This window comes from Schistocerca serialis, chromosome 4 (genome assembly GCF_023864345.2).
Source record: "Schistocerca serialis cubense isolate TAMUIC-IGC-003099 chromosome 4, iqSchSeri2.2, whole genome shotgun sequence".
Classification (NCBI taxonomy): domain Eukaryota; kingdom Metazoa; phylum Arthropoda; class Insecta; order Orthoptera; family Acrididae; genus Schistocerca; species Schistocerca serialis.
The window spans coordinates 513,076,806-513,098,128 of record NC_064641.1 but is presented as its reverse complement, the minus strand read 5'-3'; the positions used below and the strand labels follow the sequence as shown (position 1 = coordinate 513,098,128).

The following is a 21,323-nucleotide window of genomic DNA, read 5'->3' as shown; positions in this document are numbered from 1 at the left end:
GTCCATGACTGTGGAACAAGAGCTAGACTCAACTAACATTTACCAAGAAAAAATAAACATAAAACTCAAAACAGCATTTTCTACCAAGGAATAAAACTGTACAATAACTTACCAAAAGAGGTTAAATAGATTGCAAAAACACACTTATTTAAATAGGTAGCTAAAAAGATTCCTGTTACAATACATTATATACATTGAAGGATTACTTAGATAAAACAATGTAGGGGTTTGGTAAGAAACAGTTATACAAATAAATAATAATAATTATTATAAAACACCCAACATACTACATAACACCTTCACACTATGTTCTTTTTCCTTTTTCTCCTTTTCTATGAATACTCCCCCCCTCCTCCCCCAAGTTATGCGTAGCACAACACTAACACCTCTTTCTCAGCTCAACATCTCACTCATTATAGAGGGATGCTGACTAAGTTTTTCAGGATAGCAAATGGGAAGTTGTGTTACAGAAAATGGCCCAGAGCTCCCCAGTGTGTATTTGTGTGTGTAGCAAGTCAACTGTTAAGAAAAAATGTGTGTACAGTGTGTGCAGTGTCTGATAGTGAGATATGAGTGAACAGTGTGGCATTACATTGTTTAACAAGATATTTGTAAAAAAAAATGTTGTATTCTAGAAGGAAATCTAATGATTGTCTCTAACTAGAAGTCTGTAAATGTATCTGTATACGAATTAACTTATTTTAAAATGGTCTAAACTTGTAAATACTTTGACATGTTCTACATCCTTGTAACAAGATATCTACAGATGAATAAAGCTACTACTATTACTACAGATATTGAGAGAACATCACATGTGATGACGACGATAGAATGAGATTTCAACACAAAGGCTCACATTGCAAGGATAACAATGGAGCTAAGATAGGAAAGCATACATCGATCATTTACTTGCTCCTGACAGGTTTGGAATTTCCTACTCACTGAATTATGTGTCACACAAAATTCTTTCTTTGCAACTGAAACTCACAATGAGTAGGAGATCATATAAGGTAACGATACTGAGGACATGTGAATTACAGACTGAATGACCGAAACGTATCAAGGCATACAAGGGCAGAACAAGACCTAATTAATTCCGAGAACAGCGGCTGCCTGTTCTCGACGGTATCCAAAAACTTTATTGGAAAACGATTAGGAACTTGCATATAATTTCGTGTGAGCGCCTCATGTGGGCAGAAATTCCTATCGCCAGCCGGAGGAAGACTTCTACCTGCCTCTGTGCCCTACAAAATATGTGAAACGTAAACTTGTGTATCATTTGTTCTGGCTATAAGACAGCACAACACGACTATTGGAAACTCTAGACTGCAAGTGGGCATCCCGCAACCAGCGTGCTGGATCCAGCCCGCGATTTGTTGCAGTTCGGCCCGCGTAGAAATTTGTGCGAGTGAGAGCCAGATACTCGAATTGTACTCCGTCCAGGACGTATCTTTATATATTTACGACGACACACTGCTCGCTTCGGGTTTGCAGCTCATGTCACAGACCGGTGAAAATTGTGCTTACTCCGTGTATGCCATTTCGCTGTCGCTGGATTTGAGCAATAGAGAGAAACACGTTTCCAGTATGAGCAGAAAGAACCTATGCCTACGCGATTAGTCACCAAAAGTATATTTGGACAAATATTTAAAAAATCCTTTTTAATAGTGTTTCTGGATCTTTACACACCGAATTTCAAACATTTGACTGACTTCCTTGCAGCCAAAAATTGCGAAGTTACACCTAATTTCTTGCCCCCGGGAATTACGTGTCTCACTGTCGTACTTCTTTTTCCTATCCTGTCTTGTATTAAATCAGTAAATAATTCTGTCTGTTGTGGACGTATTACAACACTGCTACTAATGAAACTGAAGGTAATTTATAGTGAATTAGCTGCTACTGGTTGCTTTTTACAAAATTCTGCAATTGAAGTTTTAAGACAGTAATTGTAAAACGTCATAAGGACGCAACGTTCACAGCACATAAATAAATGTAAACATCTGGAGATGAGGTGGACACAAAAAACGAATGCACTTTCAAAAATGAGTTTTTTGAGGCATAATTTCTTGGCGCTTCGTGAAAATGGTGCCATCACATCGACGCATTACTCGATAACATCATCGTACGGACGCTGTAGTTCTGACTTCATGCGCTAAGAGCGCTGCTGCCACATCAAGTGAGTGGCGGCCCGCACGCGTATGAATGTGATTCAGGCCCGCGGGTCACCAAAAGTTGCCCACGCCCGCTCTAGACCGTTAGAACTAATCATGTATGCTCGTTTCCTTTACTTTTACAACACCTGCCTGAATATGTCAGTGCTTCATACGCCCATTTTGGATGACTGCAGCCAGACAAGTTACGAGACTGTCAAACACTATCTCTACTTCATCAGTTCCATAGTGTACGTATATCCCAGTGCCTCGCATCAGATATCAACTACTTCTCATCTGATCCAAATCGGAAAACAAGATCTCACTCATCTAAAACTATAGCTGTGTCCAGCCATAAAGGAAAAACATTCGTAAATTCCTTCTATGTCGCTGCTGCCCTTCTATGGAGCAAGTGCCGCACACAGATCATTTCAGACCCTTGTATCAGTCTCATAACTTTTTCTCAAAAGACATCAAATATGGCGAATGTGCCAAACATGAAGCACATATTCCCATCTTCTTCCAGTTATGCTTCTTTCCCTTTGCGGTTCTGTCAGTCTTTACCCCTGTCATCAGTTCTTCCGTTGCCCCATGTCCTGCCTCCCCCTCCCATTCTCTCACATCGTTTGCAGAATGTGTCCCCTGTCCAAACCTACCTCTTATTCTACTTAATATCAATTGCACTTTATATTACTATAGCTACAGCATTGAACCCAATATGAAATATATAATATGTCTGTCGCAATGACCATAATGTAAACTATGTAGAACACGTGGTTTGGTGTAAAAGAGGGTCCAATGGCAGAATATGTAAATAAATATATAATGAATAAATAGCATGCTGATTCATGTAGTGCAGTAACGAATGTGTGTAATCGGCGGGCAGAAAAGAGTGGTTCCAAACTATACGTGGGTGTTATACCGTATAAAGTGTTCAGATTCTACTATTTCTGGTTAAGTACCGCTACAAACTATCGTGGATTCGTGGCCGTATACGAGTTAGACGATAGCAAAGTGATGGCAGTCTGGCACCCTCCATTGTTTAACGACAACTCAGACAAATCGCTCGATTATAACCTGGGGCGACGTCAGACGCGATAGGCGATCTCTGTTCATACGTGGTGAGGATAATCCAAGCAGATCAAATACATCAGGATAATTTTAGAGCAAATTTACGTTTCGTATTTCAGAAAGACATTTCGTGACGACATATTTTGAGGAATACGCTAGGCGTCTTAGAAAAATTACCTCCTCCTTCACCTGGAACGTCGCACATCAAACACGTCTCTGTTATGGTTAAGTAAATTGCTCGCCACTGTGTTCCATCACTGTTGTTGATGCTTTGTCGAATCGAACCCATTTCGCTTGGGGAAAGATTCCCCAGGAACAAATTCAGGCTAATTTTAATCTTATGCCTCGACATTTGCAACTCTGAGTTTAACAGGCTGGGGCTTCACATCGTACAGAATTCTTAAGTTGGAAGACAATTTTTAACCTTTTTTAGCCACGACAGAAAAGAGGAATGAGAATTCTCAAAAGTCTATTATGCAGTCGCATGATCAACAGCTGCTGCAAATTTTTTTATGAAACGACATCACAGTAATGCGCAGAAAGAAACTGAAGATTTAGGTGACAATTACAAATTAAAGGCGAGTTTTGTTGTTCTGCACATCAAGTAGCACTTAGTGCTACATTTTCAGGCATGGAACACATAAAGAAATGAATAGTTATATTGTTGAAGTCACACGCGGTACTCCATTGTCAGATGCAACACTTTTGGATGGGATTGAATAAAGAGTGTGGAGACTTTTATATTACAGAAAAGTACCGTTAGGCCCACGGAAAGGAAGATTAGAACATCGGTAAAGGACTGCAGACTGCCCACAGTTGCAAGGAAGGAAATAACTTATTTCTTATTTGATCAGATTGCATTTAAAAAGAAAATCGCATTGCAGAAGGGAAAAATTTTGTCGATCTGAGTCCAGTTCCCTAAGCTCACTGGTGTTAAAGAAAACACGAAGTTTGAAGAATTAATTGTGACCTTTAAGCAAATACAAGGATAGTTTTCCGAACGTCTCGAGGACAATGCCAATATTTTACATCTGTTTTCGAACTGTTTTCGAAATCGTTTGCCGTTTCAGCTGAGAGCGACCCAGTGCATGCATAAATGTAACCGAATAATCTGCAATGTAATCTTGTTTTAAGGACAAATCCTTTTACGTGCAAAACTGTTCAGCACGTCTACATTGTTTTCCTCGTCTTGAGTTTCCATGTCTTCATAACGAGATTGCGAAAGACCTTCAATATTTCGATCAACGTATGTGTGTGAAAGAGCTTTCTTGCGATTACGAAACTAATTATATAGTAACCTGAGTGCGAAAATGTGCGAAATTGTCTGCGTCTGTCGGTTGCCAATGGCCTGTACCAGGTAAAAATTATACAGGCTGTTCCAGAAATGTTGCAATAAATTTAGAGGGGTTGTAAAGGATGTCTTGAGGATGGAGCTAGCTGTTGCATAGACAGCGCTTGTTTTCTATGAATTCCCAAAAACATGGAAGATTTTAGAGGTATCCAGGAGGAAAATAAACTGCAGATGGAAACCGTGTGTATAACTGTCATCCAGCAAGGCAACCAAGCACTGCATTCATGGGAGACAAGGCCTTTCTACGCAGCATCAGCACCATGTTCTCCACTGGCGATTTTGGCAATCAGTCACTATCACTGAATATCAGACAACGTTCCTCCTACGACCCGTACATATACATAATCTATAGTTCGTGGCTCATTTCAGTCACATGTATCCTTTTTGGAAATTTCAGGAACTGAACGAGGTGGAGCAGTGGCTAAGGCATTCACATATGAGAGGAGCTGGCCTCAGATCCCTGACCGACCATCCAGATTAAAGTCTTCCATGGGTTCCAAAAACCACTTATGGCATGTAACGAAATGGTTCTCTTGAAAATTACACTGCCAGTTTCGTTCTCCATATTTAATCAGTCCAAAGTTTTTTCTGTCCCCATTCTCCGAAAAGTCATCGGAACATTAAAAGCTTAGTCCTTCCCTTTCTTGTATTTCAGTTTCCACAAACTATTATACAGGGTGATTGTAATTAAAGTTAAAATTTCAAAACGCTGTAGAAATAACACCACTGGTCAGAATGATGTCAATTTGCAACGGAATATTGTGGGAGAACGGGGAAAACGTACGGCAGAAGAAAAAAAATGTGAAATTGATCAATAGATGGCGCTGTTTGTGTCAGAATATGTAAATGAAAACACCTGTTATGCGCACGACCCATTGAAGTTGATATAAACACGCCGGGTACACGGCTTTTCCTCCTTTCGCGTGTGCGACGTTCACCATGACTGTCTCAATGCAGGATCGCGCTCTGTTTGTAAAGCTGTGTTACAAGAATGATGACTGCGCACACGTCGCTCTGCATAAGTTCCAGACTCTGAAGGGTTTGAAAAAAGGCGTTGGTCAATGAATGCTGTGGGCCTGGAGGAAATGATTCGGAAAATGGAAAAGATGGATTCTTTTGGTGTGCAACCTGGTAGAGGGAGGAAACGAATCGATTTGACGTCAGTGGAAGCAATGGCCACAGCAATGCAGGAGGAGACGAGTGGTGGTGTGCAGACATGTAGTGCACGGAGAATTGCCCGAACATTGGACATACCTGTCAGCATGGTGCGTAAAATCCTACGAAACATCCTTCTGTGCTATCCATTCAAAACTACCCATGTGCATGAGTTGCTTCTTGTTGACCTGTTAGCAAGAGAGACCTTTGCTTTAGAATTTCTTGCTCGCATGGAAGTGGACAATGACTGGCCGCGGAAGATTTTGTGGATAGACGAAGCCCACTTCCATGTGACAGGATATCTCAATATACAGAATTGTCAAATATGGGCAACGGAAAATCCACACTCAAATCCTGAAAAGGTCACGGTGTAGCGCGGGTTTAGGGCACAAATTATCACAGGGCCATATTTTTTTGTAGAGACAGGTGCTTCCTGTCCGGTTACCTGTACCGTCACTGCTAAGCGCTATGAGTGTCTTTTGTGAAACCACGTCATTCCAGCTCTCCAACATCGTGGATGTGTGGATGGGATCATTTTTATGCAAGATGGCGCACCTCCGTAAATTGCAAATCTAGTTAAGCAGCTGCTGAAGCGCCATTTCGAAAATGTTAGAATTATCACCCGCCATTTCCCTACAGCCTGGCCGTCCCGATCACCTGATCTTAATCCGTGTAACTTCTGGCTGTGGGGATATCTGAAAGATGTTGTGTTCAGTGTTCAGATTGAAAACTTAGCTGCATTGAAGGCACGCATTGCGCAACACACTGAATGTGACCCTGGAAACACTTCGATCAGTTGTGGAACATGCTGTTTCTCGATTTCAACTTGTTGCAGGAAACGGTGGACAGTATACTGAACATGTTTTGCGCTAGTCACACGAAGATAAATAATCCGATTTGATTGATGCTTTTTATGCGGGTTTTTGGCCTCAGGACAATTAAAAAGCGATGTGATTCATGCTTTTTTGCAGGTTTTGGCCTCAGAACAATTAAAAACCGATGTGATTGATGCTTTTTATGCGGTTTTTGGCCTAAGGACAGTTAAAAACGGATTTTTCCTATCCGATGTGATATAACCTTGCCAAGGTGGATGAGTTTATGTAACAAACGGTATCACACCTGTACACTTGAGCACACTGAATACTACAGTTTGTTTAACGTCAAACGTGCACCTTAGATATTGTTGTATGATTCATTTCTCATTTGTAGTCGACCACTATTAAATTATGATTCTTACAGCGCCATCTATTGCTACATTTTCTAACTATTTTTCTTCTGGCATACCTTTACCCCTTTTTTCTATAATATTCCGTTGTAATGGTGTTATTTCTACAGTGGTTTGAAAGTTTAACTTTAAATTATAATCACCCTGTATATATCAACCAAGAACTATACCCTGGAGCACAGCATATATGCAGAACGATTCTGTCTTACGGAAAAGTCTGGACTGAGTTCCACACACTCCACTATAACTGCCTATGGGGAATAAGTTAGTAGTTAGTAAGCACTTATTAGCACTTACCCCACTCCGTTGTATTCACATGTTCTCCATGGTAGTCAAACACGTAGTAGAAGACTGGTAGATCAGTGATTTCCGTCACTTTCCTGACAAGAGCGTCAGTCGGCTCGAAGATCCCCAAGTCGATGTTGAACTGTTCCAATTGAAACATAGTCTTTATGAGGCTGGTAATCTGATATTGAACTCAAGTGAATAAAATCGAAATTTGTACGACACGTAGGATCAACTGAAAAATTTGTCGGAAACATTGATTATATCTTGTCGCTCAGTTTTATCTTTGATCAGTTAACCACGAGGTGCAGACATGGTCCAGTATGATACTAAATGTGCAAGTGGTATGTTATTCAAGACACACTTGTTGCCATGTTGTTTTTAAGTCCGGAAATGTATTAAAGTATTTTATTATTTGATGTTTGTATGCCGACTACTTTTTAATTATACTTGGGTTTTTTACCATGTCAGTTCATCTATCAGCGTTTTTAACAATATGTGACCAACATAAGTTTTAAATGCAACCCTAATATGTCCGCTTCATGAGCTATAGCATGTAAGTTCTCTTCCATTTTATTTTCTAATATTTTAATTTTTATTCTGTTTACTAAACAACTAATGATCGTTTTATGTCTGTATTTAACGACGTGACATGTGGTACGTGTTTAACACGCTTGAAAATGACTACACAGCTGAAATCGCCCAGCAGTGAAAAATACAAAATACAGGATATTCTAATTCAGGTTACAACAACCAGTCAGCCAGATTACTGTCATTAAAAATACTATTTCTACTGTGAATCCACTTGTAACTAAAATATCTGCATTTCTGCTTATCTATAGGATGCGTGAAAAAATGTATACACACTTTGAACTGTCGTAGAAATTTTATTTGCCGTTCTACAAGGTTCTGTTTCTGGGAGAAAGTAATTTTATATCTCACCAACAGGTGGTGGCAATCAGCTTTGAAGCGCAGAAGCAAGTGATTACGTGGCATTGGAAGTTCGAGAATGTTGCTGCATTTCAAAGGCAGTGGAGAAGTCAGTGTGGTACAGAACCACTTTCGAGGTTAAGAATTACACGTCTACGCCATAAATTCGAAGTTCATGGAACAATGTATGATACACATAAAGGGCAATCAGCGGGACTTCGTACAGCTACAAGTGGTGAATCCTCGGCTGCGGTCTTGGGACTGTTTCAGTCTTCAACTCAAAAATCTTCAAGACAAGGGGCACGTGAGAGTAACGTAAGTGTTGTTAGTATGTTACGTATCCTGAACAGAGGCATGTCTAGTGTCTCCATCTCAAGGCTGGTGCAATGTCTAAGTGAAGATGATCCAGATCGAAGGTTATAATGGATTCAGGCGACGGTGACACGTGAACCGGGATTTATGTGTAATGTGATTTGGTCGGATGAAGCCTAATTGAAAAGCTATTAATAGGCACAATTGCTTGTACTGGCTAAAGATAATGCTCACATTACAGTTGAAAAGTTTATGAATGTGCTTGGTCTAAATGTATCGTGTGATTTGTCTGCAAGGGGATTCCCTGGGCCTTTCCGCTTTGAAAAATACATCTTGATTCCATATTCCCTGCCATTAATGCATTATACAGTAATGACAAGTTATATTACCAACAGTATGGCGCCCTGTCGCACTATCATAGGTATGTACGAGCCAGGCCAGTGGATAGGACGCAGGGGAAAAACTCAGTTTATCTTCGTTCTATAGACCTCATACTGCTCGATTTCTTTTTATGGACCACAGTAAAAGACGAGGTGTACAAACGTAAACCACGTAACCTGGACACACTTTGGAATGAGACTGAAGTGGTGTGTGCGCATAAATCCCATTGGACTCGTTGGTACAATGTATGGAATCAAATGTGACTCGCACTCAGAGGTGTATTGACGCTGAAGGCCATCATTTTGAAAGTAAATAGGAAGAACGTACACTTACTTTTCAAATTGGACTTTAATTTTTCTATTTCCAGAAATTAAACCATGTACAACTGAAAACAAATTTTCTATGACTGATCAAAGTATGTTTAAGTTTTTAACGCACCCTGTATATTTCGTTAAATATTTATTACTTAGTAATACGTTCACTTTTCAATTATTTCAGTAGCTTTGTCACTATTATTCGAAATTCTCATTCATTTATGCCAAATAATTTTCTTCAATGGGAATGATTTTTTCAGGTTATAATGACGTAACTCCTTTTCGTCGTATGTAGGAATACGTAATAATTTTGCCAGTAACATATTTATTCCTATTTCTGAATAGTTGTGTAAGTATCTGGAGCAAGCTGTCATATTTCTAGCGTTAATGCCCCACAGCAAAGGAAAGATATACTTTTAAAAATGAACAATAATGACTTTCTTTAAAATGATGGGATTGTTTATGAACTAATCGAAACAAAAGATTTACTCACATGCACGAGAGGGGCAGGATTGTCTGCAGAGATAGTATCGTTGCCGAAATAGAATTCTCGTAGTTTGAGAGCTGCTTCCTGTTGCTTTTCCACAGTTGAAAGGTGTAAACATGGTCCAACGGATTCAGAAAACATGTTATTTAGAATACTGATTTTCTCTGTCTGGTACAGTATTCCAGAACCTGTGCAGAGGAACCCCAATTAAACGCCTGTTGTGGGTAACAGGTACATGAGAACACGATGAGGTATGTGTTTACATTTGATAGAATTAGAATGCAGACTCTAAGTGAGTGACCAGCAACTCAACATACTTCGTCTAAATGGCTTAATGCTTTCACTTTGTATTTCTTAGTGTCACTTCTGAAAATACTTCCTTCTATTGCCTTGTAACGAACGTTCTGAACTATGCAGCAGACATTTACGTACCTCCTTCGCCGGACGTTACTCCTGTCATTATAGGCACTTGGAGGAAACGGCCATCTATCAGTGCTTGAATGGGAGATTCTGAGATGAAAGCACCTTCCAGCTGTGGCTCTATATGTGGCGACCACAGAGCGTAGGAGAACAGAAGTTTATCCTGAAACCGAAGATAGTTGTTAGTTCCTAGCAGACGCTCGTCTGTTGCTGTAAACAGAAGCCAACTCAGTTGTTGTTTTGATTTCATTTTTATGTTGACTTTCTGTAAGAAAAAAAGGGGAAGAGAGAGAGAGAGGTGCAACAGGAGGGGAAAGTATGTATTGCATTTTCCTAATAGATTGGGACTACGCATCAAACAATGAATAAGTGTTTAGCTATAACGAAGTAAACAAGGAAGATAGGACAGTGGATTGAATTAATGTGCCATCGTTATGGCACGTTTTGTATAATAATATTGACATCTGTGGTTCGAGTTTATTGACTGATTTCAGACACCCAGCATATAGTGATGTCGATCACCATGCAACTAGTTGGTTCCTTTTTTATAACATTCTGTTCTTACAATAAATGACTTTAGATCTTCCTGTAACATTGTTTTTCAATCACAATATCAACAGTAAAAGTTTGTTTTTCGATTATCGTGCCTGTGTGTCGCAGGACGGCAGTATGAAACCCAATGGTTGTTTCTCCTTTGGCACCATGAAAAGAAACTTTGCAATTTAAATCGGAACTACAACAGATAAAATGAGGCACCTAGCCAAATAACCAATACATATACCCATTTTCCCTAGAAATGGTATAATAAGCAATGGACACATTTCGAAATAGAGAAGCTACGTTCCTGAGCGACATTCACCCTGAACATTTGAAGCACAGTGACTCAGCAACCTAGTATCGACTTGCTTCAGTCGGCTGCCCATTTTTATGAAATCTAAAATTATCGCTACCTTTAAAACAGATAATTAAAAAAAAACAGACAAATTTTGTATATCTTCAAACCCACAGCCGTATTAAGTGAAACTTAAGAGCTACTAGAAAGACCGATTATGAAAACGATAGCACCCCCCAATGGTTTCATGTTACTTCCGTTGCTGACTTTTGACGTGGTCTAGGCTGCAGAGATGAGGTACTCGGCTTGAGTTCGACCCTCGAAAATAGATTCGATAGGAAAACGAAAAAAATCATTCTATTCGCCGATCTCTTGTCTACTTATGGTTCGGTTTGGAAGGGAGATCATTACCTGAAATTCAGCACCATACCATACAGAAAGATGTATATCCCGATAAATAAATAAATATATTTAGTGGCAAATTATTTTTCAAATTTATAGAGAATATGTCGTAACAGATTCCATACGCAACAATGGCTTGCCATAAGAATAAGTCCTTTGTCCAGTTCTCCTTATCTTGTACACACATGACGCTCCAGAAACAGTACATCGGAAATTCATCTACGCTATAGACATTAATCTAGAAATGCAAAGAGGAGATATCAGTGAGACGAAGGACGCACTGTCCTAAGGCCTTAAAATGATGGATGCTTATATTATAAGATTGTGCTTGTAACCTACCCCTTTAAAACATAGATAGCTACGTTCCACCTCAGTAATGGAAAGAGAAAGAACCAGCCTATGGTCAAATTTAGAAGTAACACATAATCCCACTTCCAAGTATCTGAGTATAGCCTTAGACAGATACTTAATGTAGAGGTATCATCTTCAGGAAAGGGTCAAAAAACATTAACGTCATAACAGCTTCCTGGTAACAGTGGATGGAACTTCATGGGCAGCAGTTGCAGCACGCTTCAGAATTTGTGTTTTCGCCATCGCCATCTCAATAATGCTGTGTCGTATGGCTGAATAACTCCCACAGTGAGCAGATTTCTGGCCAACTATGGTACATTATGAGACTCATATTCGGTATGTTCGTTTCCATTCCTGTCCAGTAGCTACCCACAGTGAGCAAAATTCAGCCTCCTCGCATCAAATGGCAAAACGCCCGTGCCAGATTGACGTGCAGAAAACTGAAAAGCTGCCCAATTCCTATCCACCGAGAAACAGACGTAACTGCTGCAGTAAGACATACATTTCATAAGTATGCCTGCAAGTCAGCCCAAAGAGTGCCAGTTCCCTTACCCCTCATGAAGCAAGGACACAAGAACTGTCTGAATCACATCCTCGCAGTCTTATTAATACCCGTGCAAAATTGGCTAACTTCCCTCGGTCCACCTTGCACACCAATAACTGACAACTGTGCACTGTAATTACACAGAATTTTTTTTTCGAGCCACTCTACATAAAGGAGCATCAATTTGACACTTGAGTTGAAACGAAGTGGAAGAGTATGGAAATGTTTGCACCTTCTTAAATATTACGTGCTATGATTTCATGAGCTATTTAAGGACTATTGTTAGTGCTGTTTCAATTCTTATTTGCGCTGAGTACAAGTTAACTGAAGCAAATGGTTAAGAAATATATGGAAATTGGTTTAGTTACGTGGGTAAATTGTTGTGATTGACATTGGCACAAAATAAAACTTTACTACAGAAATGTTGTTTTTCATAGAATTCCAAGAGAGTTATCTTCCTAGCCTATACAATAATTCAACGTAGATGTAGTTAATTCAGTTGTAATTAGCACATTCTTAAGGCCAGAGAGAAAACGTTTTTACATTTTATGGACAATCAGAATATTTGCTTTAATTCCCTTCAGCACTGTTATGTTTCATTCATGAAACTCTCTTATTGAACGATCAAATTGATTACACATTTGATTGTTAATTAGCAAGCACAAGGCATGTATAGTATGAAGTTGACGTTGAATATGGTAAGGTACAAGTTTCGTCATGTTTCATTCGAACTTATTGCGGACTCTGCACTAATTTTCACTTCTGCTTAGCTTATTACTAGATGTGTTACCCTTTTGTATGTAGGTGAAGCTACACTCGTACGAAATGGTCTATCTCTCTGTTAGTTTACTGTCATTTTCTGGCTTTCTCCACTGTCTTATCACAAGCTAAGAAGTGGTCAGAAAATGAAGTAATTTGTGAAGTAGGTGATTAAATTTTTTTTAATGAGAATGAAAATCATTGAAGATAAAAACTGTATTTGAAGTATAAATGCAAGTATTACAGAATACAATGATTTGTTTAGGCCAAAGTTCAACGAAAGATTAATGTCCTACGCAAAACGGGTAAATCTTTTGAAGGTGATGGAGATTTATTCTAAGGCACAAGATTGACTCTCTGCCCTTGCATGAGGCCTACTTTTAGTGAAAGAGGCGCCCAGTTGACGATTCATCCTTCTGTGAATGCTTGCCTGGTCATCGCCCTCCGAAAACACATTACGGTACGCGCTTCGGTCTGCATATGACACCAGCGAAACAGACCAAGAAAATAACGGTCAAATGTAAGAAGGATCCGCAACCGCTGATCAACCAGAGCAACTAAATGCCGATACTCTAAGTATGCAAATCACTGTTAAACATACATCTCACAATACTGATAGGCTATCCTGTAATGGTCATAATTATGAAAGGACAGAGATGGATCTGCCATCTTTCAGTCTCAAGGCCTACAACGGCGAAACTATTTTTGTTCTTGGAACAGGCGCTTTGCAAACAAAATATAGAAGCATGAGTACATCAGTGTCATTCATAGTACTTCAGTCATGTTCTATTCCCAATATTTTTGGCATGGATGTTTTTGACATATTTGGTTTACATGCTCAGAAAAATGTACTGTTTACTGACACGCAACTTCCCATGCCAATATTCGTGAGTTGTGTAAAAAGTGTGTACATTTGTTCGACGGCACTCTGGGATATGCGAAGAATTTTCACACACACACACACACACACACACACACACACACACACACACATACACACACACATGCGCGCACACATTACAATCACGGACAATGCAAAACATAGGTTTTACCAATATTTACTATCAAAAACAGTCTTGATCACGATTTATTTATTACGGTGACCGGTTTCGACCACTACTGTGGTCATCTTCAGACCAATGAGTAAGAACCTGCTGGAAAATCACTATTCTGGGATGTGCGAAGTAATGAGTAGTGATTCTCCAGCAGAAGGAGGTTCTTACTCATTGGTCTGAAGATGACCACATTAGTGGTCGAAACCGGTCACCGTAATAAAAAAATCGTGATCAAGACTGTTTTTGATAGTAAAGATTTGCAACACATTGATCACTGTCACTCCCATAATGTATTCAAACGTAATAAGTTTTACCGCTCTCGTCTGGTACCAAATGCCATTTGCGATGAAGTTGTTTGTGAACTCAACAGAGTAGAACAAATAGGAGTCTTGAAACCCGTTTCAGTAAGTCAATAAGAATCTCCCTTGGGATCAAAAGAAAGGCGAACATGAACGTCAGACTTTGTGCCGACTTTGAAGCTATAGTTAACGCTGAAACAGTGATTGATTCCTTCCTGCTTCCATGTATTTTCGAGCTTATGGATCACCTAGCATACGGACGATTTTTTTTTTCAAAAATTGTTTTAGTCGATGCTTCACCTGGGTGAGAAACAAAACAAAAACGTTATGGTGGTTAACACTCACGTCGACTTCGTATCAATATCAGCGCCTTTCCTTGGCAGCGCCTCTGCTCCTGCGTTATTTCAACACTTTCTTGAACAGGTGACGTCGAATGTTCCAGTTCAAATTATGTAGATAACGTCATTTCAACTAGACAAACACCGGGACAGCATCTCAAAAATATGGAGTCTCTTTTTCAAGTTTTGACTCAGGTAGGACTAAAGTGTAATTTAAAGAAATGTTCATTTTTCAAAACTAAAATCGAGTATTGGGAGTAGGTCATTGAGCCCATGACGTTCGTTCCGTGACTAAGCATCTAGAAGTCATACGGAGATTATCTTCTCCTAGCAACGCACGAGAACTCCAAGCAGTTATTGGCAAACTGAATTCCACAACAAATTCATTCCGGACGCAGCATAAACAGCCACTTCTGTGCTTCGCCTCTGGCGTAAAACTGTTCCTTCTAAATGGACTGGAGAGTGCGAAAAATGTTTTCAGAAATTTCTTCTTTTCTTAGTCACCCATGTCATATTCGTATGTACTTCGAACAGCTAAAACCAGTAGTGTTTGCAGCTGACGCATCACCACATGGGCAGTTTTACCTTACAAGGTTGGCAACACAGAAGGCCCTGCAGCATTGGTGTCTAAGATGTTTAACAAGATCCAAGCCAAGAAAGCTTTAACCATAATTTATGGTGTCAGGAAATTTTATCAGATTTTTTTCTTGTTATGATCATAAGTCGTTGACTGCTCTTTTTCGTCCGGCGAAAAATGTACACGATTGCGCAGCACAGAAGCTGCAACGTTGGTCATTACTTCTTTATAAATATCAACATGAACTTCTTCATCGTCCTGTAGCATAACATACGAAATCAGATGCTCTGACTCCTTTACCTATGGGAAACGATCCAGATTTCGATGGTTCAGAATTGATTCTTGTTGGGTCACGAAGGTTACTGTTCAAGATGGATCACTACGATTGTTCAAATGGCCTCATAATCCGAAATCAGTCTCAGAAGCAGTAGTTCACAAACTCCATGCACAATGCAACTGTCTTTCTCTTCAGAATGGTGTAATTTTATTGCATTCTCCCAAAGAACGAATGATTGAGTCCTGCTTCCGAAATCTTTGCGACAACATGTGCTGAAACTGTTACATAGAGGACACTGGGGAATCGTAAGAACTATACAGCTAGTGTGCTAGCATTCTACGCGGCTCGGACTGGATAAACAGATAGAAGATATGATCGCTTATTGATGCCGCGCTTGCATGGACAATCATATGGCGCTACGATAAGAATTTTTCCACTGACGTCGACTGACGGTCTTGGGAATGTTTTCATATCGATTTTGCTGGTCCTTTCTGGAACACAAGATAACTCATTATCGTTAATACATAGAGAAAATATCCTTTTTTCATTCCAATTCGTTCGACTACTGCTAGCATTATCAAAATACTCGCTTCTATCTTCTGCTTAGAGGGTTTGCCACAAACAATTGTTCCGGATAATGGCTCACAATTTTCTTCGCTGGAATTTCAATACTTCTTACAACAAAATGGAAGTCAACGTATCCGAATGCACCATTCTCTCCTCAATTTAACGGTGAATCGGAACGTCTCGTTCATATTTTCAACGCTAAGGCGCCCAATCCTTGTGCTTCGCACTAGAAGGAAAACGGCTTTTCTTGTTTCTGAGCACCTACCGCACTATGGCTGCTCACGACAGTTTACCAGCACTCTTACACCGCCACTCTGTTTCCGACGCTTACTTCACAACAAAGTTTTGCAAGAAGGCAAAAGTTTTCTACATGTCTACAGCAAGTCTCATAACAGGGAATCCAGCGTTGTCATTCAAGACGTCTGTCGTGCACATTCGTGACACCAAAACCAACTTTGTTGCCATGGTTATAGGGATCCTGCCACAGCCGCCGCGACCATCGCCAAACGCTACGACGTCAGTCACGGACATCGAGCCTGTATCAGCCGTGGACCCTTTTGCGTTCTCAGCAGCGCCAATGTTGCACCCACATGTGCTGTTGAATGGACGTCCTACCTCCGGTTTCTTGGCAGATGCTCCCGGCGTTTCATAAGACGAATATCGAGGTGCGGATTGGTTGGCGCCATCTGCCATAGTTTACAACCAACCCCATAGGCAGCACTAAGGGAACAGAACTCTCTCTCGTCATCGCCCGCAACCACAATGTGCGACGACGGTATACAGTTTGGTGTGTGCGTGGAATGCGGTATCAACGACATCTTCGTCGACCCCAGATTGGCGCGCCGCTCTTTCTCATAACTACGTGGGAGATGGCACCAGTGCGCCGCTGGCAGAGTTCGCTCTCCCATCTGTTACTGTCTCCGATGGGTAGATTGGTGGGCAGGGGGAGGAGAGTGGAGGGGGGGGGGCACACATAGACGCCACCAGCAGAAGGACACCGAAGGGACATGTCCTCAGTGCTAGCGACTCTGATTGGGCGGCGTCTTTTTTAAGCAGCGGCGCTCAGAACTTTGCCCCAGAGCTTCCGTGAACATACAGGCTTTTCAACGTCGGCACGGAATGTTGCAGTGAGGAAATTATATCGAAGTAGCACAACAATACAAAACATTACTAAGGGTGAAGAGTTATCTAAGTATATAAGCGTTCAAGATTATTTGTTTCTCTCAAGAACATTACTCCCCTCGTATATAGCTCACCCCCAACTTAAGAACCTACAAATATACAAACTCAGATATATATCATTTATTAAGTCAATGTACAGTACTGCAAACAAATTTATTAATGTGTTACCTTTTTGTAAATTTCAGAATGTCCTTTATTAGCCGTCTGAACTGCCAACACATCAGTATGTCTCAGTATTGTATAACATTAAACGTCAAATGTTGAATATTTAACTGCCTTATTACTACGACAAAAATTAAGTTCTTTATTTGTAACGTGAGAGTGACCATCGTTGGTAGTCCCACACAATGTGAAGAGAAAGATCCAGAATAGTGACTTAAATAAGTGGTCTATCTGAATGATAAAAGACACGAAAAGGCATTTAAATCGCGAAAGACCATTGAATTAACTTTTGTCAGGAAAACACACCTGCCCATAAAAGAGCTGAATTAATAGAGAAACAGGGATTTGAAGTACAAATTTTGGAACATTCATCATATCCAGTAACTGCAGATGGATACTGGTAAGACGTATGCCTCGTTCTTGAGGGGACAGCAGTTTAAATCCCAGGCAGGCCACGACGATTTAGTTTTTCGTGATTTCCTAAAATCACTTCGTGTAAATGCCGGGAAGGAGTACAGCAGCTTTCCTTTACCCAAACTGAGCTTGTAATTCGAATCTAATGACCTCGTAATCGACAGAACATAAAGCCATAATATATTTTCCTGTCCAGCGAATCCCCATATGTTCTGTCGCATAGGGAAATATGTGTCTGGAAAACATTTGAGTCCAATAAAGAACAGATGGATATTTTGCAGATTTTAGCCCTTCAGGGATTCAGTCTACTTAGTGGAAAAGCGTCGGAGAAAGCTCAGTAACCTAAAAGGATAGAATGTCGGAAAATGTGTGCATGTTTTTCGTAAAAAGCACTCTTTTTTGCCAGGTCTGTAACTTTTCATCTAACCCGGGAATTGCCAAGTTCCTTACGTTAGCATCCGGATATTTTAGTGCGGCAAATGTTCCTTGAGAGTCAGCAAACTACATAAATGTGTCTTCTTGGTTCAAAGAGCTTTGATGAAGTTAGTATACTGCTCACCTCCTCTGTCAGAATAAGCGAGCTGTCCACCAGGAGGTCTGATGGGCTGACCGATCGCAGGAAATCCACCAGCTCCTGGGAGTCATCCGTTTCGAGGCCGAGGGCAGCCCCCAGTCTGAAAGCGTTGTTGCGGGCAGCTTGCAGAGGCATTGGGCGTCCGATGAAGTTGGCGCTCTGGATGATGAGCCTCGAAAAGAGACCTGATCCAAACGTGGAATGAACCAAGTTATACTCACATAGTGATATCTGCCAAAGTTTGGGCTACATCACGTTCATTTGCCCAGGAAGGTGTCTTGTGTGACATGTCTAACAATTTGTTACCTATCTTGAGAGTGTTGAGTTTCGCTAGTAAACTAAAATTTAAATGTGTATAATTACCGGCTTTCGTGCATTGTTCATAATCCTTACACTGGATATAATGGGCGGTTATAATTACAGTATAGATAATATCGGAGGTCCAGCGTGGGCTGTAATTATCGCATGGCAGCGAAAATTGGTAGATATGCTGATGCCTTAATGCGGAACCGATTAATACTGGAAAAAAAATTAGTTGCAATTTTGACCACCAGATGTAAATCTGGCGCTCTACAGCATCTCGTCAACGTCTCCGGTGCTCATATTGAACAAATTGTGTACGTGGCGATTAATAATAAAATCGGTTATTTGAGCTTTCCTTCCTATGTTCCGTTCCTAGCCTACTACATATGGAAACATTTCTATACGTATGTCTTGCATTCACAGCACCACATTTGCACCTAGTGCCCAAAATTGGAACTAATTTTTTCCAGCGTAAATCGATTCGCATTAACACATTAGAATATCTAACACGTTTCGCTGCCACACTATAATTACTGCTCAGATTGGACATCTGCGAGTAGCTGCACTTTCATTATAACAACCTGGTTCAGCTTATCGTGTGTGTTCTGGCAGCAGGTAAAATCTTATTTTCTGAAATGACAGCCAAATGATGGAAAAACAGAGTTATTTAAATATTGTGCAAATGCTAATGGCATTAAGCTAATTTAAAAATATGATCAGTACATCTCTTCAAATTAGGTATGCAACAGTTCGCTACGTGCAGAATGTGGCACAATTTCCTATAAAAGTCTGAAAAAAGTGCTGTAAATCTTGTTAAGCCGAGAACAAATGGAATTAAGAAGCAGGGATCTACGTGTACTGGACAAAATATGGAAGTTATGCAATTTGCAAATATCTGACAAGAGGGAAAACTGTGAAATTTATTAGGAAGAACTCCCTAAGGACAATAATTAAAGGATACAGCAATAATCAATAAGAAGACTGATTTGAACAACTCAGTGCTTTAGTAGTTACGGTCCTGTTGGGGGTGGTATTCTGTTACCTTTCTCCGACCTCTGAACTAACTTACCCACCAGTTATAGGGCGTCCTACAGTTTAAAATGGACTCCGAACCGCAGTGCTGCTCGGCGTTTATCACATAACAAATATTGCCAGAAGTGACATAAGTGCTAGATAAAAATCCGAGCCCTGAAGTGGGACTGAAATTATCGTAATGAAAATAATTTTCCAGTTACTAATTTAACCTTTTTAGAGCGTGTCCATCAATTATGAAAATAATAACAGTAATGTAAACATGAGGTGGTCTGGAATTTTGAGTGTATGTAGAGTAATAAGTAGGCACATAAAAATCAAAACGCTAGTACAAACGACAACTAAATTTTGCAGGGGAGTAGTAGCTGCAATTTTGTTTAATGGAACTGAATCACGCATTAGAACCAAACCACAACAGTTCAGCGTTGTACCGGAAGTGCTGTTGCTTGGAGTGGCTGAACTTGAATTATTATTGGATCAGACAGACTAAGATAAACTGATAATAGGAAACAAAAAAGTGGAATGACTATTTTCTAAAAATAGTGAAGTACATCACTAAAAGTTGAAAACTTTAAGTGGAATAGTAGATACGTTTGGTAATATGAAGAATATCCTGTAGAGGAAAATTCCTCGTAATGCAGGGTGGTTATAATTAAACTTTCGCTAATTGAGCCAGTATAGACGGAAAACTATTTACCGTATGCGTATGCAACGGTATAGGAATGATGTGCAGTCTGTGCGCTGCAGGATTTTCGTTGCTAATAGTGCTAGTGTCATGACGTGCCGTTAGTTGTCCGTACTGGTGCAGTGAATTAGAGCTGAAACACAAGCATCAGTGTGCATTACAGCTGCCGACAGCGAACATGCGTCCCGACAAGGTGAGAACGGCTTTAGTCTTAAAGCTATTTTATCAAAACAACAGCAATAGTGCTGCCTGCTCTCCGCGAGTATCGACGCATTAAAGGAATACATAGAGGTCCTCTTTCTGGACCGTGGTTGGCGAACATGATTCAGAGGTTCGAATTAACTGCCGATTTGGGAACTGCTTCTGGCAGAGACCGACGGCCAATTGGACCACAAATTTTTAAAGAAAATACTGTTACCATGGCTGAGAATACTGGACACATTGTGCGATACTTATGCTGTGCACGAACTGTGTCGCGACAGCTGAACGTTGCATGGTCGACGGTTCAAAAAATACTGCGAACAATTGTGAAATGGTCTCTCTAATGCGGTTCCAGGTTGTCTTGGATGCAGATGGTTGCCACATTGAGCAACGTTTGTAACCTAGAAGGAACAAATGGTGCGCAATTAACAGATGTTACCTTCTCACGTGGAAATTAAAAAGAGTTTGTTTCAATGGTTTATTTCTCTTTCGCGTGTCCTTACAAATGTTTCCGCAACGTTTCATTGACATACGATCACTCATTTTTCAAGGGGCCCTTTCAAGTAGTGTAAGTTTAATTACGACCACCGTGTACATTAAATGAGATATAGTGACAATTACAGAGATAACCAAAGGAAATATACGCCGATTCTAAAGTTTATGTAGAACTATCGTGTATGACAGAAAC

General features: G+C 40.2%; 1 protein-coding gene across 1 annotated transcript in view; it reads right to left on the bottom strand.

Annotated features, from left to right (window-relative positions):
* Positions 1-21,323, bottom strand: part of LOC126473938 (cholinesterase-like) — a 55,708-nt gene that overhangs the window by 11,829 nt on the left and 22,556 nt on the right. Inside the window, exons 5-8 of the mRNA XM_050101297.1 lie at positions 18,400-18,599; positions 10,094-10,244; positions 9,668-9,849; positions 7,250-7,379 (exon numbers count right to left, since the gene is read on the bottom strand). Of these exons, the coding sequence (XP_049957254.1) occupies positions 7,250-7,379; positions 9,668-9,849; positions 10,094-10,244; positions 18,400-18,599 (663 nt within the window). The remainder of the gene's footprint in view (positions 1-7,249; positions 7,380-9,667; positions 9,850-10,093; positions 10,245-18,399; positions 18,600-21,323) is intronic.